At 45.3% G+C, this 26398-nt stretch overlaps 1 protein-coding gene across 1 annotated transcript in view; it reads left to right on the top strand.

Annotated features, from left to right (window-relative positions):
* ADAM9 (ADAM metallopeptidase domain 9) overlaps positions 1-26398 on the top strand; it is a 171467-nt gene that overhangs the window by 36205 nt on the left and 108864 nt on the right. The window contains exons 2-3 of the mRNA XM_077469959.1: positions 20049-20143; positions 25328-25389. Of these exons, the coding sequence (XP_077326085.1) occupies positions 20049-20143; positions 25328-25389 (157 nt within the window). The remainder of the gene's footprint in view (positions 1-20048; positions 20144-25327; positions 25390-26398) is intronic.

The raw sequence follows: 26398 nt of genomic DNA, 5'->3' as shown, positions 1-26398 counted from the left end.
GACAAATTCACATTTTTTCCAGCACTATCAAGGAGACGGAGAACGTTACAGGTACTGAGGAAAAAGGTTCCTGTTCACTTTCAGTTACAACTTGTTCAAGGTCAGAGATTTTACAACTTCTGAATCAAAGTGCTGACTGCCATAATCTCTGGCTAGAGATTTGTTCAGCCTTGAAGCACCCAGCTACGAGTGGCTACTCTCTGGGTGGTACTAGAGACTTTATGTCTGCAGTTCAAGGTGCCTGAGTTCTTCACCCTTGCCCTTTTGTTTCCATACGAGACTGTGTTGTTGGATGTTACCCCTGCAAAATAAAACCTTTCAAAAGGACTTTATTGGTGTCAGCATCCAAGTTGTTGGGTATCAACCTTGGGAACCCCTAGACGTGGAAGAACAAGCCAAGCGGAGGTAACCGGTAAGCCCAATAAGTCAAGGCTGCCCTGCAAAGGGTTATGGCCACTACACTTAGAGGGGATTTTACCTAAATTTTCTCTTGCTTCCTATTGTATCTCCTGAAGAGAAGGAAAATCTCCCCATTGGGGCATAGGAAAAACATGGTGGAGGGTTTACCCATTCTGCTAAATGGGGCAAGGTTTTACTGTGTTCAACAATAATAGTGGGGAGGTGAGAGTACAAGGGAGAAGCTTTGGTGTATAACGGGCTGGAAGACAGTCAGCTATGGTGAACCACCTATAGTGGACAATTAAAGGTAATATGTGAGAATGTGAGACGTGCCAAGGACTTACATGTAATAAGAGATGATCATCTGAGTCTGTGATTGGCATATGAAAGCCCGTTCCTGGTATAGTGTGGTTCAGTATGGGTTGAGAGTTCCTATCAAAGAAGCATATGCAGACCTGATAGGCAACCCAACAGTGAAGGAGCTTGTGCAACAGGCTGACAACACCATTGCCAATTGCGAGGCAGTGGCTTAGCATTGTCAACCTGCAACAGAAAGTGCCGTTACTGACATGATCTACAGGTAAGAAACTTTGCAACTAATTTCCCAAAACAAACCAATAAGAAAACCGAGGCATAATTCCAGAACTATTGAAAACTGATTTAGGGTTTACATATACGCTCCTTTTTTGTAGACCCAGTTCCTTTTGCAAGCCTCCGCTCAGAGCAATATCTGGGATTTTGGATTGGACGGAGCTCATTGTCGGGCTCCCCAGTGCTGTGATCACCGGATCATTTGCACTGTCTTCACTAGCCTGCAGTTCTTATTTAATTTGAACCATATGAGCATCAGCCGTTGTTTTGTGAAGACCGGGTGGGGTCCTGCGGTGTTCACTATCAGAGGAGGAGGATTTATTTTTTATAAACATGAACAATGGATTTTATTTTATCAGGATGACCTTGTCTGTCAACAGCCGCCAAAACAAAATGAGATGCAAGTGAAGCCCGCCTTCCTTGGCACAAAGCATGCCATTATCATGTGTGAGCTGCCAGAGATAAGGCAGGAATTCTCCGTAATAAGCAGCCGGGGAGGCCGGAGAAGGATTTACCACCTGAATGGGATGATTGTTATGGAAAAGTTATGGGAGGATAGGTATTCTCATTTATAGCTAAACAAAAAAAAAAACAAAAAAAAAGTTTAGAAGCGTTTGGCGGTTGAAAAGCCTCTAAACTCGGCTTCTGAACGCATTCCCAAAAAAAAAGCCTCTAAACTCAACTGCCTAGAAATGACTATAAACGACCCCGTGTACATGTACTGATAAGAGAACAGCGAGGAGAGTTCAGGGGCAGCTGAAAAAACCTCCTAACTGCTCCTAAAACGTCCCTTTACAGTGTACATGAGGCCTTATATTAGCACCTCCCTGTTTACTCTTGTTGTGGCTCTATACCTTTTTATGTTTTTATTTCTTCTCAATCCCAATTACTTGATTTTTATGTGTTGTGAAAACTTGTGGTTGTAAAGGCTAAAGGTTTTTTTTTTTTAACCTTCATGCATTCTGTGCATGAAGGTAAAAAACCTTCAGTGTGCAACTCCCCCCTCAGCCCCCCTAAGACTTGCCCGATCCTGATCCCGATCCAGTCGTGTGCACGAGACCCAAGGCTCTCCCTTCTTGATTGGCTGAGATGCAGCATCAGGAGCCATTGGCTCCCGCTGCTGTCAATTGCAGCCAGTGCGGTGGGAGAGGAGGGCAGGGCTGCGTCTTATGGACGCAGGGAGTGGGCTTGGGAGCAAGCACGCATGAGTGCCAACACAGCAAGTGGCTTGCTATAGGGGCACTCGGAATGGGGGAGGGGGACCAGAGAAGAGGAGGATCCGGCTGCTCTGTGCAAAACCACTGCACAGAGCAGGTAAGTATAACATGTTTGTTACATTTTTTTTTTGTTATAAAAATGTTTCCTTTATATTTACTTTAAATACAGAATAAAAAAAAACATTTCATATTCCTGACATGTACCTGAGAAAGTATCCTGTTCTTTCTATAGCTTCCTTTGTGTGAAATCCCTGGTGTTCCTGCCAGTCCCTCCGCTTTAATGTTGAATACTGACCACATTAAGCAGGAGAGCGCACACCAAGGTCAGTTCTTCAGCTGTGCTGGGAACTCGGTTTGCCCTCCTACAAATATCAGAGTTGTGCTGACACGTGCCCCCCCCCCCCCGCATAGCCATTCACTGGGAAGACCAGTGTGCTGCTGTTTCTCCTCTCCCCAGCTCTCTGCAGCAGAGAACAGAAGACATGTAATCACTTTTAAATTATGGGTGGGGGGAAAAAAGGTATTTATAATATATTTGTATCTATTTTATATAGTTATTTCTAACTTTTAGATAAAATAGGCGAAGCTGAGAACCCCTGTCAACTTCTTATTTGCGTCCCCTTTTAGGGGTGTTAGTGGCCCATTTATTTCAATAGCCCGCCTTAACGTAGTGCACTTTAATTTGCGAGAGAGCGTGCGTGGATGCACCTCGGAGAAGTAACTGAGCCCTAATCCTTTTAAAATGTAAGAAAGAAAAGACAAAGGTGGATGCAGTTGTGGGATGGATATATCTGCTGGTTTATTTGGTCATTGTATGTCCCTTTCCCTTCTCCCCTGTATGATGACAAATATCCCCATCTATTTCATGGCTCCATATTCATGCGTTTCCCTGGAAGTACAAATATCTATATTCTGTAAAAATAGCTGAAAAGATCAGGAGTGTGCCAGCAAGATAATGTGAATCATTTCCTTTGCTTGCCCTGACTAAGTGCATTGCATAGAGCCTGTCTGCTCTTTCCTGCTTTTAGTACCAATAGAACAGAATTGTACACGTCCATAAAAATAAAGAAAAACTTCGTTTTTTTTATTTTTATGGGTCATTATGGAGGAACTTTTTGCTCCTTGCCCTAATGATCAGTACGTGTTATTTTTTTTTTTTTTTTTTTGTTTTTTTTTTTTTTTATTGCTGTGTTATGGCCATGTGGCAGTTTACAGTACTTTTGACTATGTGCTGTTAAAGTATAACTCCAGGCATGTGTTACAAGCTGGATCAATGCAACTATGTAAAAATATCCATCCCTGGAATTCATCCTTTAACCCTGTTATTATGTCTTTTTTAAATTAAAAAAACAATGTTTAAAATTTTTTATTTTTCCATTGAAGATTGCAAAAAAAAAAAAAAACATATAATTTCTGAAAGCAGACATCCTAGAGAACAAAACAGTTGTAGTTCCAATTTTTTATGTTATGCAGTAATAACGCAAATGTCTAGGAAACGCAAAATGTCAGTAAAAAAATGTATTTATTTATTTCAGGTACTTGTATAGCGTCGTCAGTTTATAAATCGTTTTACACACATATATTGTACATTCACATCGTACACTTAAAGGGGTTGTAAACCCTCATTCTATGCATTAAAGGGATTGTAAAGGTCATTTTTTTTTTTTTTAAATAACAAACGTGTTATATTTACCTCCACTGTGCAGCTCGTTTTGCACAGAGTGGCCCCAAACCTGATCTTCTGGGGTCCCTCGGCGGCTGTCTTGGCTCCCCTCCCCTCCCCCCCCCCCCCCCCCGCAAGGACTTCTCATCTTTTATGTGAGCTCCCGCTGAGCCGTGAAGAGGATGTCGGGGACGAGCACGGGACTTTCAAGGGGTCAAGTAAATAAAACGGGGAGGCTGAGGGGGCAGTATTGTCGGATATTTTTTCACCTTAATGCATAGAATGCATTAAGGTGAAAACTTTTATCTTTACAACCTTTTTAAGGTGAAAAACCTCCTGTGCTGCAGCTGCCCCCAGAGCCCCCCTTTTACTTGCCTGAACCCGGTCTTTCCAGCGACGGGGATGAGCACAGCAGCTCCAGCCAGTTTCTCAGGTCCTGATTGGATAGATTGATAGCAGTGCAACCATTGATGCAGAAGCCAGGGGGCGGGGGCGAGTACTGCTGTCTGTCTCGATGGATGCAGTAGCAGGACATGGGAGCGCACCCGCACGAGTGCCCCGAGGGAGAGCGGCACTCAAGAAGAGGAGGAGCCAGGACCACCACTTGGGGACCCCAGAAAAGGAGGATTGGAGCCACTCTGTGCAAAACCAACTGTACAGAGGAGGTAAGCATGATTTGACTTTGTTAAAAGGATAACTAAAGTGTTTTTTTTTTTTTTTAAAGTTAATTTTAGGGCACACAAACGCAATAAATTACCCGATTTTTGGCTAAAATATGAAAGATTAAGGTTGCGCTAAGTAAATCGATACCAAACATGTTAAGGCTTAAGATTTCAAAATGGCGACAAGCTTCAGTACCCTGTATTTTCCATAGGCGACACTCTAAAAGCACCTACAGGTAATCAATATAGAGCTATGCAGGAGCTTTGGTGCTAAAATTAATGTTCTCATTTCCAGCGTGCATGACAACATGTAACGTGTATTGCAATCAATGTTTTCATGTGTAGGTACCCCCAACTTGTGTGTTTTTTGTTTTGTACGTGTGTGGGGGGGGGTTTTCATTTTATTTATTTTTTTACAAAGAAGTCCCCTATGTGATGATTATTTGGTGATAGGTTCTCTTTAATGACATCTTGCCTCACCTGCCCTCCAATGAATCTATTGCAGTGCAAAGTGACAGGGGTACCTGGACGTGACATCATACACTTTGCTTTCGAGTCAGCAAGAAGAAGGGGAGGAGAGCATATGCATGTCTGCTCTGCTCCCTCTTCTCTACCTGGCAGCACCCCCAATGCCTATCCTGGGATACATGATGAGCAAAGTGATTGTGCAGGTGCCCAGCTGCTTGATTGATTCTCTGACAGCCAGCAGTTGGCTTGTCAGATCTATCTATCTTTTTTTTCTTAGGCCGCGTACACACGCGCGGACTGTTCGCCCAACCTTGTTCGTCAAACAGTTTCGGCAAACAGTCCGCTCAAAATTAGCATGGACGGACATGGCCACACACGACGAACGAACAGTTTGCTGAAACCGTGCGCGATGACGTGAACGGCACGTACGACGGGACGAAAAATACGACGTCCTATACACTGCATTATAACTTTCGGCGTGTAAATCCTTTCTGAGCATGCGCGGAACTTAGTTTGACGAACAAGCCTACACACGGGCGGACTGTTCGCTGAAACAAGGTTTCAGCGGACAGTTTTTCGGAAATTCCGTAAAACCTTGTTCGTCAAACTGTCCGCTGAAACTGTCCGCTGAAAGCCCACACACGAGCGGACTGTCCGCCCAAACACTGTTCAGCGGACAAAGTTGGGCGAACAGTCCGCCCGTGTGTACGCGGCCTTAGTCTACTAGCCAGTCTGTCTTCATATAATGGAAAGATTTCTTTACAGTAAAAGCTGTGTGGCTCTTACTGTAAAGAATGTTTTAAAAAAGAGCTGTATGCATTCCTAAATGCATAAAATATAACTGAATACTAAGATTTAGAAGTAATGACATCGGTGATAGTTGATTTGATTGCTTCCTGGGATTTCGGGAAGGAATTTTTTTACCCCCGCTGGAGAAACCTAGGCCATGCTTTGTGGGATTTATGGAGAGCAGCAATGCAGTCTTTTTTTTTTTTTTTTTTCTCTTTGCAAACCAGTCATATTGATTAGTAAAAACTTTACACACTTTTGACTTGTTAGGCACACGGTTAACCCTTTCATTGCCCCTAGATGTTAACTTCCCAGCCAGTGTTATTACTACTGATCACTGTATTAAAGCAGAGCGCCAGGCTCCTTCAGAAAAAATTACAAGTTTTAATATTAGGACACTTACCTGTGCACAGATCCAGCTGTGTTCTCACCCAAGCTGATTTTTTAATCAACTCTCGGGTGCTGCTGCCGCCGCCATCTTGTCTAAGGGAGACCAAGCCACCTACCGCGAAGCACGCTGCGCTCTGTGAATGGCCCGGCTGATGGGGAAGGAGCGGGGGGCCAAATCTTTGACTGAGTTTGCTGCGGCAAATTCAGCCGGAAGTGGGAACAGGTACTTGGAAAAAACCAAGGCGGAGCTTCCCCGTTTGCGTGGAGCTCCACTTTAATGTTACTAGTGATGTCGGTGTCATTTAGTCAGTTCCCACCCAGTATCAGTTAGACCCCTTTAACACTGGAGGTGTTTTTCAGGCACTAAAGGGCTAAAAATAGCGCCTGTAAAACGCCTCCCCTGCAGCCCCAGTGTGAGAGTCCAAGTGCTTTCACTCTGGGGCGGTGCGCCTGCAGGATGTTGGTAAAAGTCCTGCAAGCAGCATCCTTGGAGCGGTTTAAGAGCGCTGTATACGCCACTCCTCTATCGTCCCTGCCTATTGGAATGCATGGGCACCGCTGCCGAACCGCCTGCAAAGAGCTTCAGCAACGGCGCTTTTCGGCACATTTAACCCTTTCTACGGCCGCTAGCAGGGGGTAAAAGTGCCACGCTAGTGGCCTAAAAGCGCAGCCAAAACAATGGTAAAGGAGTGGTGCCAATGTGAAAGGGTTCTTGGTGTCAGATTGCCTGTCGCACCATCACAGTCCCACTATAAGTTGCTGATCACCGCCATTACTAGTATAAAAAAAAGAACAAAAATGCCAGTATATACACCATATACTGTATTACCAATTATAAGCTTATTGGGATTTTTTTTTTTATGAAAGACATGTAGCAGAATACATTTTAGCCCAAATTTATTAAGAAATTAGATTTTTAAAATGCTGTTTTTGAATATGTTTTATACAGAAAATAAAAATTTGTTGTTTTGTTTTGTTTTTCCCCCAAAATTTTCGGTCTTTTTGCTTGCATAATAAATCAAAAACCCAGTGGTGATCAAATAGCACCAAACAAAAGCTCTGTGTGAAAAAAAAATGATATACATTTCATTTGGGTACAGTGTTGCATGACCGTGCTATTGCCAGTGGCGCAGTGATGAATAGTGCCCTGGTCATGAAAGGGGGTAAAATCTTCTGGAGCTGAAGTGTTAACACAGAACATAACACACGGGTTGCTGTGAACAGGTCCTCTCTGGGATTTTATATTGTATGTGTGTATTGCCACATACCAGCTTACATACCAGATCCTTTCACCAACCCATTGTACTAAGTAATGTCAGCCAAAACGACACTATATGGTCAAAAATATTGGGACACCTGCCTTCACATGAACTTTAAAGTGGTTGTAAACCCTTACAACACACTTTGACCTACAGGTAAGCCTAGATTAAGGTTTACCTGTAGGTCCAAGAAATATCTCCTAAACCTATACGGTTTAGGAGAAGTTTGCCCGAAGACAGGCGACTTTGCTGGCTCCTGTGTCAGGTAAGTGACACATAATGGACTACTATGCGATGCATAGTAGTCCATTATGCTTTGCCTTTGCAGGGAATGAAAGAGGAAGTAAACCCATTGTGGCCATTTACTTCCTCTTTAATGGCATCCCAGTCTTAGTCCGTAGGGTTCAATATTGAGTTGGCCCACCCTTTGCAGCTATAACAGCTTCAAGGTCCATAAAGACATTGATGAGCGAGTTTGAGGTGGAGGAACTTGGCTGCCTGACCTCAACCTGATACCTTTGGCATGAATTAGAGCGGAAACTGTGAGCCAGGTCTTCTCATCCAACATCAGTGCCTGACCTCACAAATGCACTTCTGGGAGAATGGTCAAACATCCCCATAGACACACTCCTAAACCTTGTGGACAGCCTTCCCAGAAGAGCTGAAGCCGTTATAGCTGCAAAGGGTGGGCCAAACCAATATTGAACCCTACGGACTAAGACTGGGATGGCATTAAAGTTCATGTGCGTGTAAAGGCAGGTGTCCCAATACTTTTGATATAGTGTATTTCCAGTCGCACAGTACGGAACTCTACTAGTTGTTACAAGGTCCAAGCACAAGAAGTGTCAGCCACCGATATTTCCCAACGTAGGTAGCTTAGGTGACATATGAAGGGAAAAAGTGACTGGTAAACTTGGCTGTATTTCAGATTTCGCTGGCGGTGCCAGTGTGGGACATAGCAGTATTGTGTCCTCTGTTTTATTTTCCCGCCGGAGTCCACTCAGAGTTGGCTTTCACCTGCCTGACCTGTCTGCACACTGACTTGTATAAACATCTCTACCTCCGCAGAGTATGAAAGAGTGATTTGTATGAGGCCCATGGATTTCTTGAGTCACGTGGGCGTGTGGTTTGAAGTTTTTTTAGCAGAGCAATTCTGTACTAATCCAGGTTGGCAGCTGGTGTAAGCTTCTAAGTACCGAAAGTCTCATGGGGGGGAAATTGAGTGTTTATGGCAACCTTGCCAAGATGGACGTAGAGGGAGCAAAGTTCAGGAGCAGGTGACCAGTGCCAGGCACTCAACCGTCTCCATAATGAAAAGACTACTGTGTCTAAAGGGAAGGTTTGTATACTGCCAGGGAGTTTCCACGTATGTTCACAGCTATGTGCAGGCCAGGAAACATCATAGAATCCCAACACTGATCATACTAAAGAGGAACTAAATGCATTGATTCTATAGTAGAACTACAGGCAAAATTTTTATTTTTTCAATTTAAGAGTAAGGGAGGGCTATAACTCCAGTCAGATTTTTATTTTTTCCCACCATCTGTGTCCTGTTGTGGAGATTTTCCTTCACTTCCTGTCCCATAGTCAAACAGAAAGTGAAAGGAAATCAATGCAAAGTAAATAGGAAGTATGGGAATCAGTTTTTTTTTTTTAGATTACCTGCTACAATGCTGCATCTGTATCCCACCGGCTCTAAGACTGAGAACCGGGCGATCAAACACTGTCAGTCGCCAGTATGGATGAGGTCAGACGTGTTTGCAACTCCACGTGCCCACGGCCGCCAGAAATCTGACACTCCGCAGTGCTAATCACAGGCAGTGAGACATTTCCTGATCCGCGGCTGCACAGATCCGGAAATGTCTCACTGCCTGCGATTGGCGCTGCGGAGTGTCAGATTCCTGGTGGATGTGGGCACGTGGATTTGCAAATGCGCCTGAGCTCATCCTTCGTCACCAGCTCTCTACTTTACCTCCCCGCACTGACTGGAGCGCTGGGCTGTGGAGTAGGCGGGAGCAGCCGTCTCAGGCTCTCAGCATCTTGCTGATAGGCTGAACCAGGACAGCCATACAGGAACGATCTAGATCCAGGTGGACATCATATGACATAATAATCCAGATACAGTTTGTAAGGGCGCTCTGAACTTCAGGACCAAGCAAAAACAGATATCTTTATAAACCAGAAAGTCTATAATAGGGTATCTTCCACACTTAGGGCTGCACTTATGGAGAGAAGCAATCTCTGAATAGGAAACAGAAAAACAAAGAAAAGGCGCCTCTAAGTGTAGAATTAAAAGCTGTTTAATTTCCCCCAAAAAGGGTTAAAAACACTTACAAGATATGTAGACTGGCAGAGCATATCATTAATATCCATGTAGGTGGTCCGGCATGAATGCAGTGGTCACTGGCATATACCAGTTCTTTAGGCTGTGTGTGTCCAGTAGCAGGGAGGTCCAGGGGATGCCAACAGGAAAAACAGCAGGGAGCTCCAAGAGAACTGACAGGCCAGCCCGCAATCACAGTCTCAAAACACGAGGATCCTGGAATCGACGTCAGCGGCAGGAGACAATAAGCAGCAACCAGCGTGGACCACAAACAGGAAGCAAAACAGGAAGCCGTCGTCAAAGAGGGACGCGTTTCGGAACATCTCATTGGTTGATAAAGGAACCAATGAGATGTTCCGAAACGCGTCCCTCTTTGATGACTGCTTCCCCAGTCCATCCCTAAGCCCCACTAAACCCAAAGTTGCAGTAGTATCGCTCATCCTGCTTTATAATGTTTATTTACCTTGTTTATTCCTAATTTGCTAATATCCATTTTTAACTCAATTAGTGATTTTGAACCTGATCTTGGTCCTTTTGGTATAGTTATTGCTCTGTCCAGCAGACTACATTTACCCTTTATGTGGTCATTTAAGTTCTACTGCCATTTATTTTACACTGGCATCAATAGATGACATGCATTTGTAATGGATGTGTGTCTATTTTCCTGTTGGCAACCCACAGCCAGGTAAAAGATATTTTATATTGGTGTCTTTATACGTGCTTGCAGTGATTTGTATGCAAGCAGGTGTGTCAGAGGGCCTAAAGTTGTTCTTGGAGTCGAGAATCGGAACGGAGACCCCAAAATTACCAAGCGGCTCCTGGGGGGGGGGGGGGGGGTGCATTTGTATCCAGCTTCCTGAAATTTTGTTTGAGATTGAGATAGCTGACTTAGGCCGCGTACACACGGGCGGACTGTCTAACGGACTTGGTCCGCTGAAACTTGTTTCAGCGGACAGTCCGCTCGTGTGTGGGCTTCAGCGGACTTTTTCAGCGGACAGTCTGGCGGACTAAGTCTTTCGGAATTTCCGTAATATTGTCCGTCCAAACTTGGTTTCAGCGGACAGTCCGCTCGTGAGTAGGCTAGTTCGACGGACTAAGTATGGCGCATGCTCAGAAAGGATTTACACAGCGAAAGGTTGCATTGCAGTGTATTGGACGTCGTATTTCTAGTCCCGTCGTACGTGCTGTACACGTCATCGCGCAAGCTTTCGGCGGACTGTCTGTTCATCGTGTGTGGTCAAGTCCGTTCATTCGAAAGTAGGACGGAATGTCTGTCGGATTGTCTGACGGACTTAGTTGGGCAGACAGTCCGCCCGTGTGTACGCGGCCTTATGTGTGAATAAGTTACATGGTCCCTTTGTTTATCAGTTGGATTAAGACCAAGATGATCATTTCCCCATTACTGAGAAAAGATTGTACAAACCCTTGACCGGACAAGAAATGAGGTTAAAAGAGATAGACCACATGTGTCACAAGGGTTAAACGTCTGCACAGTGGTTCTCAAATGGGGAACATGGCTTTATAGTGACGGTTTAAAGTTTAAGGCTAGCTTCACACTATCGCAGCACTGGACGCCGTGAGTTGCCCGGGTATGGCAGCCCATTCATCCCTCGCGAAGTGCAGGGAAAAGGTCCCTTCAATATTTCAGAAATTGCAGCCTCTACCTGAAAGTGCAGCGCGGTTCCTGGTGGGGGAGCAATTTCCAGTGTGTGCCATTAGAATTAATGTTGCCCGCACGCATCACCTTTGTTTCGCTGTGCAGGTGGTTGCGGGAACAGGTGCGGACCTGCAATGAGAACCACCTGCACAAGTGTGAACCTAGGCTAATGGTGGAGAGGAAGTGTTTGATTTGGCGAGCCTGCCAGTGTTCCAATGGATGGGTTATGATCGATTTCATTTCTGAAATAGATTACTACGCACCTGAGATTTGTGAGCTGAAATTGGTTGGTAGGATGAATAAAATAAAATACTGGCACTACATACAGTATCTCTCAAAAATGAGTACACCCCTCACATTTATTTAAATATTTTATTATATCGTTTCATGTGACTAAAGAAATGACACATTGCTACAATGTAAAGTAGTGAGTGTGCAGCTTGTATAACAGTGTAAATTTGCTGTTCCCTTAAAATAACTTGACATCCATTAATGTCTAAACCTCTGGCAACATAAATGAGTACACCCCTAAGTAAAACATTTCCAAATTGAGCCCAAAGTGTCAATATTTTGTGTGACCGCCATTATTTTTCAGCACTGCCTTAACCCTCTTGGGCATGGAGTTCACCAGAGCTTCACAGGTTGCCCCTGGAGTCCTCTTCCATTCCTCCATGACGACGTCACAGAGCTGGTGGATGTTATAGACCTTGCTCTCCTCCACCTTCCATTTTGAGGATGCCCCACAGATGCTCAATAGGGTTTAGGTCTGGAGACATGCTTGGCCAGTCCATCTCCTTTACCCTCAGCTTCTATAGCAAGGTAGTGGTTGTCTTGTAGGTGTGTTTGGGGTCGTTATCATGTTGGAATACTGCCCTGCAGCCAAGTCTCTGAAGAGAGGGATCATGCTCTGCTTCAGTATGTCACAGTACATGTTGGCATTCATGGTTCCCTCAATGAACTGTAGCTCCCCAGTGCTGGCAGCACTCATGCAGCCCCAAACCATGACACTCCCACCACCATGCTTGACTGTAGGCAAGACACACTTGTCTTTGGACTCCTCACCTGGTTTCCACCACAGACGCTTGACAACATCTGAACCATAATACGTTTATCTTGTTCTCATCAGACCACAGGACATGGTTCCAGTAATCCATGTCCTTAGTCTGTTTGTCTTCAGCAAACTGTTTGCGAGATTTCTTGTACATCTTCTTTAGAAGAGGCTTCCTTCTGGGGCAACAGCCATGCAGACAAATTTTATGCAGTGTGCGGTATATGGTCTGTGCACTGACAGGCTGACCCCCCACCCCTACAACCTCTGCAGCAATGCTGGCAGCACTCATACATCTATTTACAAAAGACAACCTCTGGACATGACGCTGAGCACGTGCAATCAACTTCTTTGGTCGACCATGACGAGGCCTGTTCTGAGTGGAACCTGTCCTGTCCGTTAAACCGCTTTATGGTCTTGGAGACCCTGCTGTAGCAATCTTCTTATAACCTACACCATCTTTATGTAGAGCAACAATTCTTTTTTCAGATCCTCAGAGTTCTTTGCTATGAGGTGCCATGTTGAACTTCCAGTGACCAGTATGAGAGAGTGAGAGCGATAACATCAAATTTAACACACCTGCTACCTACATGACACCGAGAAGGAAAAATGGCTAATTGGGACCAATTTGAACATTTTCGCTTAGGGCTGTATTTTATTTATTTTTTTGTCTAGCCTCTAAATGCCTCATTATATTAGCCTATGTGTCTATGCATTTATAGGCAGAAAAAAACCCCCCACTGCCAGCAGATCCAGGAGCAGCGCTTATTCAGAAAAAAAAAGTTTGATGCGTGTAGATGTGCATTAACGTTAGGTATGTTGAGCAATTGAGCACTAATTCATTTCAATGGACAAAATACATTATTTACACGTTTCAAGCGTTTTTTTCTGCCAAATTGCTGCTGCCAGTAGAAAAGACATTTAGGAGAGCTGTGTGAACACCCTTTGTGCATGAGGCCTAAAGAGTATTTACACATAATTGTCAAAAGTATTGGGACACCTGCTTTTACATGCACATAAACTTTAATGGCATCCCAGTCTTAGTCTGTAGGGTTCAATATTGAGTTGGCCCACCCTTTGCGGCTATAACAGCTTCAACTCTTCTGGGAAAGTTGTCCACAGGGTTTAGGAGTGTGTCTATGGGAATTTTTGACCATTCTTCCAGAAGTGCATTTGTGAGATCAGGCACTGATGTTGGGCGAGAAGGCCAGGCTCAGCGTCTTACACGTGCATGCGTCCTCGCGGCTCCAGCCAGTCACACAGCCCGGAAGGAATATAGGTGAAGATGGAAGCGCCTGCAATGGTGACAGCGTGGTGCTGAAAGGCTTCGATTTCAGGAAAGTTTAACATAATGTGCTAGTATGTGATGCATATTGTGGCTTTACCTTTCAGGTTAGAAAAAAAAACACCCAGCTGTTTACTACTGCTTTAAAACATCTAAACATCATTTTTATTTTTTTTTTACTTTATAACTGACAAGTCCCAATGTGATATTACATTCAGGGTGGTGATTTCATACATTTTGAGAAGTCCTGGGCCCCGGTGCTGTTAGCTATTCTTTGCAAGATAAGTCACCTCAATGCTCCCCTCTTTTCCATTGGCTTGCCCTGAAGACGGTCACATTGTGCCTTTAGGGATGGCTGCCTACTCAATTCTGTGGGCGACTTTCGAATGCTAGTCACAGTCTGTGACCCCACTACTCACATCCTGAACATTTCCTCTTAAACTTATGACTCTGGTGTCATACTAGTGCAGACGGCAGAGCAGAAAGTGCTGTGAGCGGCTTCCCGGCATCATTGCATCTGTCAGCACACTGACACCCATGTGACTGAACCATCCGGGCGGGGGAGCTGGACAGTCTATTTTAGGTGCTGCTGACCACATTGTAGTGATGACAATTCATCAGGCATTGTTTTGATTTTAAAATCTGTTAAGAGACATTATATCTGAATTGTAAGCAAATTGTATAACCATTTGGTTGAAGGGGACAGTGTTAGGTGGTACTCATGACAGACATCCCAGTCTTAGTCCATAGGGTTCAATATTGAGTTGGCCCATCCTTTGCATATATAACAGCTTCAACTCCTCTGGGAAGGCCGTCCACAAAGTTTAGGAGTGTTTCTATGGGAATGTTTGACCATTCTTCCAGAAGCGCATTTGTGAGGTCAGGCACTGATGTGGACGAGAAGGCCTGGCACGCAGTTTCCGCTCGAATTCAACCCAAAGGTGTTCAATCTGGTTGAGATCAGGACTCTGTGCAGGCCAGTCATGTTCCTGCACCCCAAACTCACTCATCCATGTCTTTATGGACCTTGCTTTGTGCACTGGTGTGCAGTCATGTTGGAACAGGAAGAGGCCATCCCCAAACTATTCCCACAAAATTGGGAGCATGAAATTGTCCAAAATGTCTTGGTATGCTGACGCCTTAAGAGTTCTCTTTACTGGAACTATGGGGCCAAACCCAACCACTGAAAAACAACCCCACACCATAATCCCCCCTCCACCAAATGATTTGGATCCAAAAGGTGAATTTACACTTTAAAAATGAACAACCCATTAAAAGATTAAAAAAAAAAATGCAACCATCTTTAGCTGCTGTATTCACCTTCTCCCAAGAGATTTCCCCCACAGTACTTTTTCTGTCACTAGATGTCCTCCGTTTGACCATTGACATTTATGCACTACAACTGGATTTGCCCCAGCCTGTGACTGGACAGGAAAAGGGAAAGCCACATAGTGATGAACTCATCTCTGTTATCATTGTGCTCTGCCCTTCTTATCAGCACAAGCACTGATTGGTTCCTGGTGCTGCTTATGAGTCTCACTCTACAACCCCTCCGTGCAAGGATAGGAAGAAACTGATACAGTGGAACCTTGGTTTACGAGTAACGCGGTTAACGCGCGTTTTGAAAGACGTGCAACTTTAAAAAAATAAATAAAAAATCCTTAACAGAATTCAAGCTAATGTAGTGTGCAGTGCCACATTTGGCCAGAGGTGCGGGGATACCGGTGACACTCGGAACAGTTTGGAAATACTTGGAGACACTCGGAAATACTCTGTTCCCGGAGTATTTCTGAGGCTCTCCGGATCCCCCCCACCTCTGGCCACATGCGGTATTGCATGCAATAGAAGTCAATGTGGAACTAATTATCTTCATTTCCATTGACTTCTATGGGGAACCTCGCTTTGATATGCGAGTGCTTTGGATTACAAGCATTCTCCTGGAACGGATTATGCTCGTAATCCAAGTTCCCACTGTACAAGGTCAATTTACAGTACTTCTTACCTTTTTAAAAATGTATTTAATGCTATAATAATGATTGCAGATCTTCATTAGTGTGTGCCCTTTTATATATGCTAAAAGCCCAACTTAGGTCATATTTTTTTTTTTTTTTATAAACTGGGAAAGATTTACATTTTTATCAAGTCTTTATTTCTGTCTGTGACCCTGCTAGAGTGGTTTTCCTTTCACTTGCTGTCCTCCCTACCTCTATAGTGGGTACTGGAGAAATTTACCATCACTTGCTGTACTGACAAAGGATTTCCTCAATGGGAACACCAATGACAATAAAAATGGGGGGTGGGGGGGGGGGGGGGGGTGTAGTTGTCTTAAAACAGATCATTATAAGCCAGTATATCCACTTCTGGACCATACGTCGCTGGCGTTCGGTTGGTTATTCTGGGATCATCAGTAAAATGTATTTAGAGCCAGTGGAAGACTCTGTTGTAAAAGCAATCCTAGTGGCTAACTAGTCGCTGGACTGCTTTTACAAGCAGCTGGAGGGGGACGTCCTCCCATGGCTTGCTCGGGCTCTCCCGTCCCACCAGGAGACCCAAGCTACCAGGATTGGCTTTTTTCGGTGCTCCGTTTTGGTAACCTGAAAGTGTTGACCTGACATCACTTCCGTTTATCGTTTTTTAAGAAAATCAAAAGCAGTTGAAAACGCAGATCTTGGTGTTTTGAAAGCTTTTAAGGGGAAAGAAGAGATTTGGAGTCGTGTAGACCCAAGATCTCTCTATGAAGAGTACTTGTCATGTGCCTATTGCTGTCACAGGGATGTTTACATTCCTTGTGACAGCAATACAAGTGATAAAAAGTGATAAAAAAAAATGAAAGCAGCAGTGTAAAAAAATAAAAATAAAATAAAAGAATCAATAAAAAAACAAAAATTAAAGTGCCCCACACACCACCACACCCTCCCTTGCTCCAACCCCCCCCCCCCCTTTCCCTCATGCTCCCATGCAAAGACGAATGCACGCAAACAGCGTTCATCCACACATGTGAGGTATCATTGCCAACGTCAGATCATTGGTAGTAATTCTAGCACCAGACTTCCTCTGCAATTCTATAGTGGTAACTTGTAAAGGCTTTTGTTTTTTTCATTATTGCAGTTCTTATTTAGGCCCCTTTCACACTGGGGCGGTGTGGGCGTCGGCAGTAAAGCGCTGCTATTTTTACCGTAGCTGCCGAAAAAGCGTTAAAACCGCCCGCATAGCCTTTTCCGATGGTATAGCCACGCTGCCCCATTGATTTCAATGGGTAGGAGCAGTTTAGGAGCGGTGAATACACCGCTCCTTCACTGCTCCAAAGATGCGGCTAGCAGGACGTTTTTCACCGTCCTGCTAGCGCACCGCTCCATTGTGAAAACCCTTCGGCTTTCACACTGGAGTGAAAGGGGCCGTTTTTTCAGGCGCTAAACAGGCGCTATTTTTAGCGCTGTAGCACCTGAAAACCACCCCAGTGTGAAAGGGGCCTTTTAGAGTAAACAACAAGTGTGTAAACATGAAGTATCATAGCACCTGTAAGAGTCCATTCACACAGGGGCAACACGACTTGTAGGCGACTTGAGTGAGGCAACTTGTACACGACTTGAGTTAAGATCACAGCGCGACTTGGGACGACTTCAACACGACTTGTGATGACTTCAACCTGACTTGGGACGACTTACAAGTCGCCCCAGGCCAGGCGACTTTTGCCGTGGCCAAGCAGAGAATGAGCTCAAGGGGGAACTCCACGCCAAATTTCTGAAAAAAATTTGGCGTGGGTTCCCCCTCCGAGAGCATACCAGGCCCTTAGGTCTGGTATGGATTCCAAGGGGAACCCCCTACGCCGAAAAAACGGCGTGGGGGTCCCCCCCAGATCCACACCAGACCCTTATCTGAGCACGCTACCCGGCCGGCCAGGAAAGGGGGTGGGGACGAGCGGGCGCCCCCCCCCCCCTCCTGAGCCGTACCAGGCCGCGTGCCCTCAACATGGGGGGGTGCCTTGGGGGAGAGGGGGCGTGCGCCCCCCCACCCCAAAGCACCTTGTCCCCATGTTGATGAGGACAAGGGCCTCTTCCCGACAACCCTGGCCGTTGGTTGTCGGGGTCTGCGGGCGGGGGGCTTATCGGAATCCGCGAGCCCCCTTTAATAAGGGGGCCCCCGGATACCGGCCCCCCACCCTATGTGAATGAGTATGGGGTACAATGTACCCCTACCCATTCACCTGTGAAAAAAAGTACAAAAAAAAACACAACACAGGGAAAAAATATTTTATTGCACAGCTCCGGGGGTCTTCCGTCTTCGGGGGTCTTCTCGCCGGACTCCTCCGCTATCTTCTTGTAGCTCTTTTGCTAGCGGAGGAGTCCGGCTTTCTTCCTAGCCGCCGGCCTCTTCTCCCGACTTCGGGGGGTCTTGTCCCCCTCTTCGGTTCTTCTGCCGGGCCACCGCGCCTTCTTATAGCTCTTTTACAGGCGGTGGCCCGGTCTTCTGTCGCCGCCGTCGCCGCCTTCCGTTCTTCTCCTTCTTCTTCTCCTTCTTCTTCTTCTCCTGGAGATGTTGACTCGACGAGCTCTCCGGCCGCAATGCCAGGGACGCGCTGAGCTGCCACTTATATAGGGACAATGGGGCGGTGTCACATGGGTTGATGTCACATGGGTTGATGTCACATGGTAAGGGGGCGGGGTCACCATGTGACATCAACCCATGTGACCAACCCATGTGACATCAACCCATGTGACACCGCCCCATTGTCCCTATATAAGTGGCAGCTCAGCGCGTCCCTGGCATTGCGGCCGGAGAGCTCGTCGAGTCAACATCTCCAGGAGAAGAAGAAGGAGAAGAACGGAAGGCGGCGACGGCGGCGACAGAAGACCGGGCCACCGCCTGTAAAAGAGCTATAAGAAGGCGCGGTGGCCCGGCAGAAGAACCGAAGAGGGGGACAAGACCCCCGAAGTCGGGAGAAGAGGCCGGCGGCGAGGAAGAAAGCCGGACTCCTCCGCTAGCAAAAGAGCTACAAGAAGATAGCGGAGGAGTCCGGCGAGAAGACCCCCGAAGACGGAAGACCCCCGGAGCTGTGCAATAAAATATTTTTTCCCTGTGTTGTGTTTTTTTTTTTGTACTTTTTTTCACAGGTGAATGGGTAGGGGTACATTGTACCCCATACTCATTCACATAGGGTGGGGGGCCGGTATCCGGGGGCCCCCTTATTAAAGGGGGCTCGCGGATTCCGATAAGCCCCCCGCCCGCAGACCCCGACAACCAACGGCCAGGGTTGTCGGGAAGAGGCCCTTGTCCTCATCAACATGGGGACAAGGTGCTTTGGGGTGGGGGGGGGCGCACGCCCCCCCTCCCCCAAGGCACCCCCCCATGTTGAGGGCACGCGGCCTGGTACGGCTCAGGAGGGGGGGGGGGCGCCTGCTCGTCCCCACCCCCTTTCCTGGCCGGCCGGGTAGCGTGCTCGGATAAGGGTCTGGTGTGGATCTGGGGGGGACCCCCACGCCGTTTTTTCGGCGTAGGGGGTTCCCCTTGGAATCCATACCAGACCTAAGGGCCTGGTATGCTCTCGGAGGGGGAACCCACGCCAAATTTTTTTTCAGAAATTTGGAGTTCCCTCTTGAGAGCTGATAATTCTGTCAGAGTCGCCTCCGTATAGACGGAGATCTGACTTGGAGGCGATCTCCATTGAAATCAATGGGTACCGGTCGCCTACAAGTCGGATAGAAGTAGTACAGGAACCTTTTCTGAAGTCGGAGCGACTTCAGTAGTGTGCATTAAGACGGCTCTCATTCACTTACATTGCTTTTTAAATGTTGTCCGACCTGAGGCGACTAGGGGCGACCTGAAGTCGGATCAGGAGTTGCCCCTGTGTGAATGGACTCTAAAGGCCTTTAATGCGTTGCCTATGGATAGTAACATTTACATTGTCTGTCGCTGTTGCACAGGTGTGTACAATTTTAAAGCATGGCATGTTTGGTATCTATTTACTCTGCATAACATATTTTATATTTTACAAAAAAATAGAGTTATGTATTGTGTTTTTTTGCATAAAAATGTAAAAATACCGTGTGACAAAAAAAAAAGCAGAACCCACCCAATTTATTCTCTTGGGTCTCTGTAAAGTTTTTTTATAATGTTTGGGGGTTCTAAGTCATTTTCTAGCAAAAAATACTGATTGTTACATGTAAACAAAATGTGCCAGAAAAAAACTAGACTGGAAGTGGATATATGTAAATAAATATTTTAATTACAGAAAAAAAGAGTCCTTTACATTTTGCCATCTAAGCACTGTAATAAATATGTTTATCTCCCTTTTGACAGCTGTGGACCCAACATCGTTTTTGTCTTCCTATGAAATTATAGTACCCCAGAAAATAACGCGGCTAAGAAGAGACGCATCTGGTTCTCTCAAAGAGGTAAATCTGTTTCTTCATTCGATGATAACTCCACCTAATACGCCTTGCTTCTACAACCAGACAAAATAAACTATTTAGGTGACACTTTTCCTTCTGGGTATTGAACTAGGAAGTCGCTGCAGTCTGATTGGCTTGTCTGCATAACAAGACGCTTTAAAACAGGACTCCAGCCCAAAAATAGCTAAATAAAAATGAATAGCCCAGTTAAAGTGGTTGTATACCCTTTGCTATCACTTTTGCCTACAGGTACGCCTATAATAGGGCTTACCTGTAGGTACCGTGAATATCTCCTAAACTTGAACCATTTAGGAGATATTCGCTGTATCTGCAATGTGCCGACATCATCACATGTGCACTGAAGAAACTGCTCACTCGTGCTGTTTCTTCAGTAGCTGTGCCGTGACCGGTGGCACCTGCGCTCATGCGCGGGAGTGACGTAATCGCAGCTCCGGCCAATCACAGCGTCGGAGCCCACGAACCCAGAAATAACTCTGGGAGACTCTAAGGCAGCCATTCTCAACCAGGGTTCCTCCAGAGGTCGCTAGGGTTTCCTTGAGCGGTGGCTGATGAACCACCTTTTTGATGCCTACAGAGTTCAAGGTTCAGCATCACTTGGCAAAGCCAGCAGCATGACTCAAAATATATTTTTAGCTGTCTTTTAAGGGTGGTATTCTCAGCACCATTTTAAGGGGAACATTCTTCCTATTGGCCACCAGTATAAGGGGCATTGTTCTATGACCCCTGATGAACTGGTTTTAGTATGGGTTCCTCGAGACTTGAAAATAATTTATGGGGTTCTTCTAGGGTTAAAAGGTTGAGAAAGCCTGCTCTAGGGTAAGTATTTCATAATGAGCTAGTATACGATGCATTCTAGCTCATTATGCCTTTACCTTGCAGGTTACATAGTTAGTAAGGTTGAATAAAGACACCAGTCCATCCAGTTCAACCTGAGTGAGTGTCCACAATTGTCCCTATCCCTGTACATTGCACACTCACATCAGTTCCTACCCTCGAGGAGCCCACAATCCAAGGTTCCCATTAATATACTAGGGTCAATTTGGGACAGAAGCCAATTAACCTACCTGCATGTCTTTGGAGTGCGGGAGGAAACCGGAGTACCCGGAGGAAACCCACGCAAGCACAGGAAAAATATGCAAACTCCAGGCAGGTAGTGTCGTGGTTGGGATTCGAACCAGCGACCCTATTTACTGCTAGGCAAGAGTGCTTTGTGGTTGGGATTCGAACCAACGACCCTATTTACTGCAAGGCAAGAGTGCTTTGTGGTTGGGATTCGAACCAACGACCCTATTTACTGCTAGGCAAGAGTGCTTTGTGGTTGGGATTCGAACCAACGACCCTATTTACTGCTAGGCAAGAGTGCTTTGTGGTTGGGATTCGAACCAACGACCCTATTTACTGCTAGGCAAGAGTGCTAACCACTACACCACTGTGCCGCCCGGTTGTTTTTTTTTTTTTTTTATTTTATACAGAGGTTACCACCACTTTAAAAGCTAGAATAACAAAACCAGCTTTTGCTGCAATTTTCACCTCCAATTCATAAATTTCTCACATAGTACTTTTTTTTTTCCCAACAAGAATCACTATGTACTTTTGCCACTGGACTTGTGCAGTCTTATGGCCAGCATTATTTAACCCACTTCCTTTGAGCCCCGTTTGTCCAGAACCCACCCCTAGCCTGTGAATGGAGAAGTAAACAGTGATGAGACCATCTCTGTCACTCTGCTTTCTCTTTCTATTAGGATGTTTAACCCATTAAAGCAGTAGTAAACCGCTGGGTAAATTTAATTATTTTTTTTGACCTGAAAGGCAAAGGCATAATGTGCTAGTATGCATCGCATACTAGCACAATATGTGAAACTTGCCTGAAAACGAAGCATTCCAGCAATGCATTCCGCTGGAGGCTACTTCCATCTTCACCTGTCTTCCTTCCGGGTCCGTGGACCCTGGCTGTGTGACTGGCCGGAGCCGCGATGAATTCACTCCCGCACATTCGAGGGGGAGCCGCCGGTGTTCTGCCTAATAGTCCGCCCATCAAATGGTGTCCGCTCCGTACTGCGCATGCGCAGTACGGAGCAGACGAAGCTTCGGAAAAACTCCGAAGCTGAACGGCGCCTGCGCCGTGAGTGGAGGTGGTAGCCCCACCATCCAAGCGGACATAGGGTTGTGAATTTTAGAGGGCCCCTCGCGGGCGAGCTTCGCTCGCCGCGCTTCGGGCTCGGCCTCGCTCCGCTCGGCTCTTTTTTATTCTAACTCTATGTCCACTTGGATAGTGGGGATAGAACCTGGACTCACGGCGCAGGCGCCGTTCATCCTCGGCAATTTTCGGAATGTGTGTTCCTGTGTGCTGCGCATGCGCAGTACGCAGGGGACACTATCTGATGGAGGACACTATTTTACAAGACACCGGCACGGGACTCTGCATGCACCAATGATGTCATCAGCTGCATATAAAGTAAATATCTCCTAAACAGCGCACGTTTAGGGGATTATTTACACTACCTTTTTGGTAAGCCTTATTATAAACTTACATATAGTTACAAGTCAGAGATGGGAGATTACTCCCACTTTAACCACTTCCCACCCGGCCAATGTATATATACGGCCGGGTGGGAGCCGCCTGCTCCTGATAGGACGTTCAGGAACGTCATTCAGGAGCAGCGGGATCGCGCGCGCGCGCGCCCGCGCAGCGGCGCGATCCCGATGTGCTCGTGTCACCCGGACACGGCACATCTCAGATCGGCAGGAGGGCTCTGTGATTGGCCCTCCTGATCACATGACGGCCGTGTCCAATCACGGCCGTCATGTGATGTAAACAAACAGCCGGTTGCTAGGCAATCGGCTCTCCTCTCCTCACACGGAAGTCACCGCTGAGAAGAGGAGAGCAGAACGCTGCAGCCGGCTGATGATCAGTGAGTATGGGCTGCTTTTCACAGCTTTTTACTCACTGATCATCAGTGTAGTGTAAACACACAACACACCACACAGTGAAAACACAGTCCCCACATATGTCCCCAAAACACACATGTCCCCAAAACATACATGTCCCCAAATAATAAAAACACATGTCCCTAATAATAAAAACATGTCCCCCACATATGTCCCACTAAAATCACATGTCCCAATGATTATCTGCACACATATGTACGTGATCACCTGCACACATATGTACATGATCATTTGCGTACATATGTCCGTGATCACACAAACCAATTATTATACACTTAACGGAATTTTTTTTACCAAAAACATGTAGCAGAATACATTTTGGCTTAAATTTATGACAAAATTTGATTTTATTGGATTTCTTTTCAAATAGAAAAAATAAAATATTGTTTTTTTCCCAAATTTCCGCTTTTTTTGCGCTTATATCGCAAAAAAAAAAAAACGGAGTCGTGAATAAATAACACCAAAATAAAGCTCTATTTGTGCGAACAAAATGATAACAATTTCATTTGGGTACAGTGTAGCATGACCGCGCAATTGTCACTGAAAGCGCTAGAGCGCTGAAAGCTGAAAATTGGGCTGGGAAGGAAGGGGGTGAAAGTGCCCTGTATTGAAGTGGTTAAGCAGGTCTGGAGCATGTTGCACCCTAAATATAAATGTAAATGTAACATGCTCCAGAAGGTGAACTTATTCTTTAAAGTATTGACCAAAGTCTTTAGTACCCATTTATACTGTTGTTGTAAAGCTCACGTGCTGTTTGAAGCCATTCATTTTGGAAAAAACAAAATGGAGTTTTGGCCGCAGTTATACGTCTATTTGGGAGGGGCTGTACAGAAATGGAAAATTTGTGGGTGGGGGAATTCCTGATTCAGTATTTAGTTTGCATTGTATGTGTTTGTAATAACTTATGATTGTGGTTTGTGCAGGTGATCTAGTTTAGTTGTATACGTGATTATCTTGCCCACAACTTTGTGAATAATTAAAGTAGAACTATAGGCAAAACTTTTCTTTTCATTTTGGATCGATTTTTGGGTACACACTACAGTTTTTTAGTTTTTTTTTGTTTTGTTTTGTTTTTTGTGCAAAGAAAACTGACGGCTTTGGTTGGCATTTGCTGTACTAATAATTCAAGGTTAGTCCAGCGATCTCCCCCGCTGAGCTGCTGTGTTCTGACAGGGGGATGCCACCCCACCCCCGCCAGAACACTCTGCCATTGGCTGAGAGTGCTGATCGGGAGTCGGTCAGCTGCTGGTTTGCCAGCATGCACGTTCAACAGAAGCCAGCTTCTGTTGGACAGAGCGACATACACATGGGCGGAATGTCGGCCGGTATTTTTTGTACCAGAAAATGTCTCCCGACATTCTGCCTGTGTGTACGGGGCTTAAGGGAGTGTTCTAACACCTGTCAGAATTGCCATCTGTGTCCCATTATGGAGATTTCACTTCACTTCCTGTTCCATAGCCAAACAAAAAGTGAGTATATCCTTGGGAATATAAGGGAATCCCTTAGGGACCCCCAGATTACCAGTACTAGTGTCCCCTTTGGAAGATTTCCCCTTGATTACTTTTTTGGGGACACCCAAAATATGTGACTTTCTTTTACTTTCGCTCTCGGTGATAACGGTAAACGGGACAAATAGTGACGGTGAATCTCCCTAATTGGGGGCACAGACAACAGTAAAAACTGACAGGGGTTATAATTTCTCTTCGCTCTATCCAAAACGGATAAAAAAAAATTGACATTAAAGCTGCAAGTATAAAGTAAAAAAAAATCACTTGAATATACTGTATAAAAAAGAAAAAAATGCTGTATTCCAGTATTTTGAAGGCAAAGGGTGGTCACAACAAATTAGTGATCTGATCTGGATTTCTCTTCTGTTCATTTACTTTCCATTTTGCTAATTAATAAAAATAAGCGAACAGTTCTATTTTGGAAAGCATTCTTATTTGTCACATGTTATATGGGATTATTACATTCACGATTAATGAACTTTTGCTATTTTAGTGTTTTGGTAGATGTTTTTTGTTTTGTTTTTTAATTTTTGTTGATTGCTAAAACCACATAGATCACCGGATTATAGCTATTGGTTATTACTCATTGACAAAGTATTGGAGATGGCGCAGCATTTTTTTTCTTTTATATGATCTAGTTTAGTTGATGAACTTACATTGATATATTGAATATGGATTATTTTGATCACTTCTGTTTAATATTTTGCAGGGTTTGGCCTATGTTATTAAGGCTGAAGGCCAGGAGCACATACTGCACCTCGAGCAGAACAGGTACTCTTTTCATTTGCTACTTGCTAGCTCCATCTTTCTTAACATTACTTTACTTTATTACACTAGTTTTTATTTTTTCTATTTTATCAATGGAACCCTTCAATACAGTTACATGGAAGACTTGCACCGATCCCTAAAGCCCCATACACATGGGCCAAATGTCGGGAGACTTTGGGCCGTAAAAAAAAAAAAAAGGCTGACATTTGGCCCCGTGTGTATGCCGCCCCGTCCTACAGAAGCCGGCCAGACAGGACAAGCATGCTGAAAAACCAGCAGTCGACGACGCCCGGTCATCGCTCTCAGCCAATTGTGGAGAGCGCTGATCAGAGCGCAGGGGTGGCCACCCCCCTGTCACCACACAACAGCTAAGCGGGGGAGATCACTTTTACTAACTTCACATAGTTTGTACAGCGGCTCCAACCAGAGCTAATAGTGCTTTTTCGTTCTACCCAGAAAAAACTTACTGTGTACCAGGCTTAACTACGGGTACAGTGATCTGACATCACACATTTTACCTCCTGCTGGTGCAATCTGATATTGCTGCTCAATGGAACCTACAATTCGCAGTTGGAGCATCCCTAAACACTTACCTGGCATCACGACACTAGCACATTCTCCGCCTCCAGCACCGCTCCACAGGCTTCTGCTGCTTTCAGTCAAACTCCTGTGATGGGGGCGTGGCTTACCAGTGCATCTGTACTGGAGTGATAACCTGAATTTTTTATTTTTTTTTTGCATTGACATACACTTGAAGTCAATAAAGTGATACTAAGGGCTTATTTTATTTTTTGTTAAAAAGAGGTAATACTTAACACTCCCATAATAATAAAGCTCCGGGGGCGGATGGCCTCCCATCCGAGGTATACAAGCGTTACGCTGAGGTTCTACTGCCCACTCTCTTGAAAGTGTTTAACAACGCCCTAGAGACAGGGGTTCTGCCTGCTTCTATGAACGAAGCAATCATAATTGTACTCCTAAAACCGGGTAAGGTAGCGACATCACCAGACGC

This window comes from Lithobates pipiens, unplaced genomic scaffold (genome assembly GCF_037356315.1).
Source record: "Lithobates pipiens isolate NorthernLeopardFrog02 unplaced genomic scaffold, aLitPip1_a1.2 Scaffold_8, whole genome shotgun sequence".
Taxonomy (NCBI): Eukaryota; Metazoa; Chordata; class Amphibia; order Anura; family Ranidae; genus Lithobates; species Lithobates pipiens.
The sequence above is the reverse complement of the archived record's forward strand: the minus strand, read 5'-3'. Positions and strand labels throughout refer to the sequence as shown.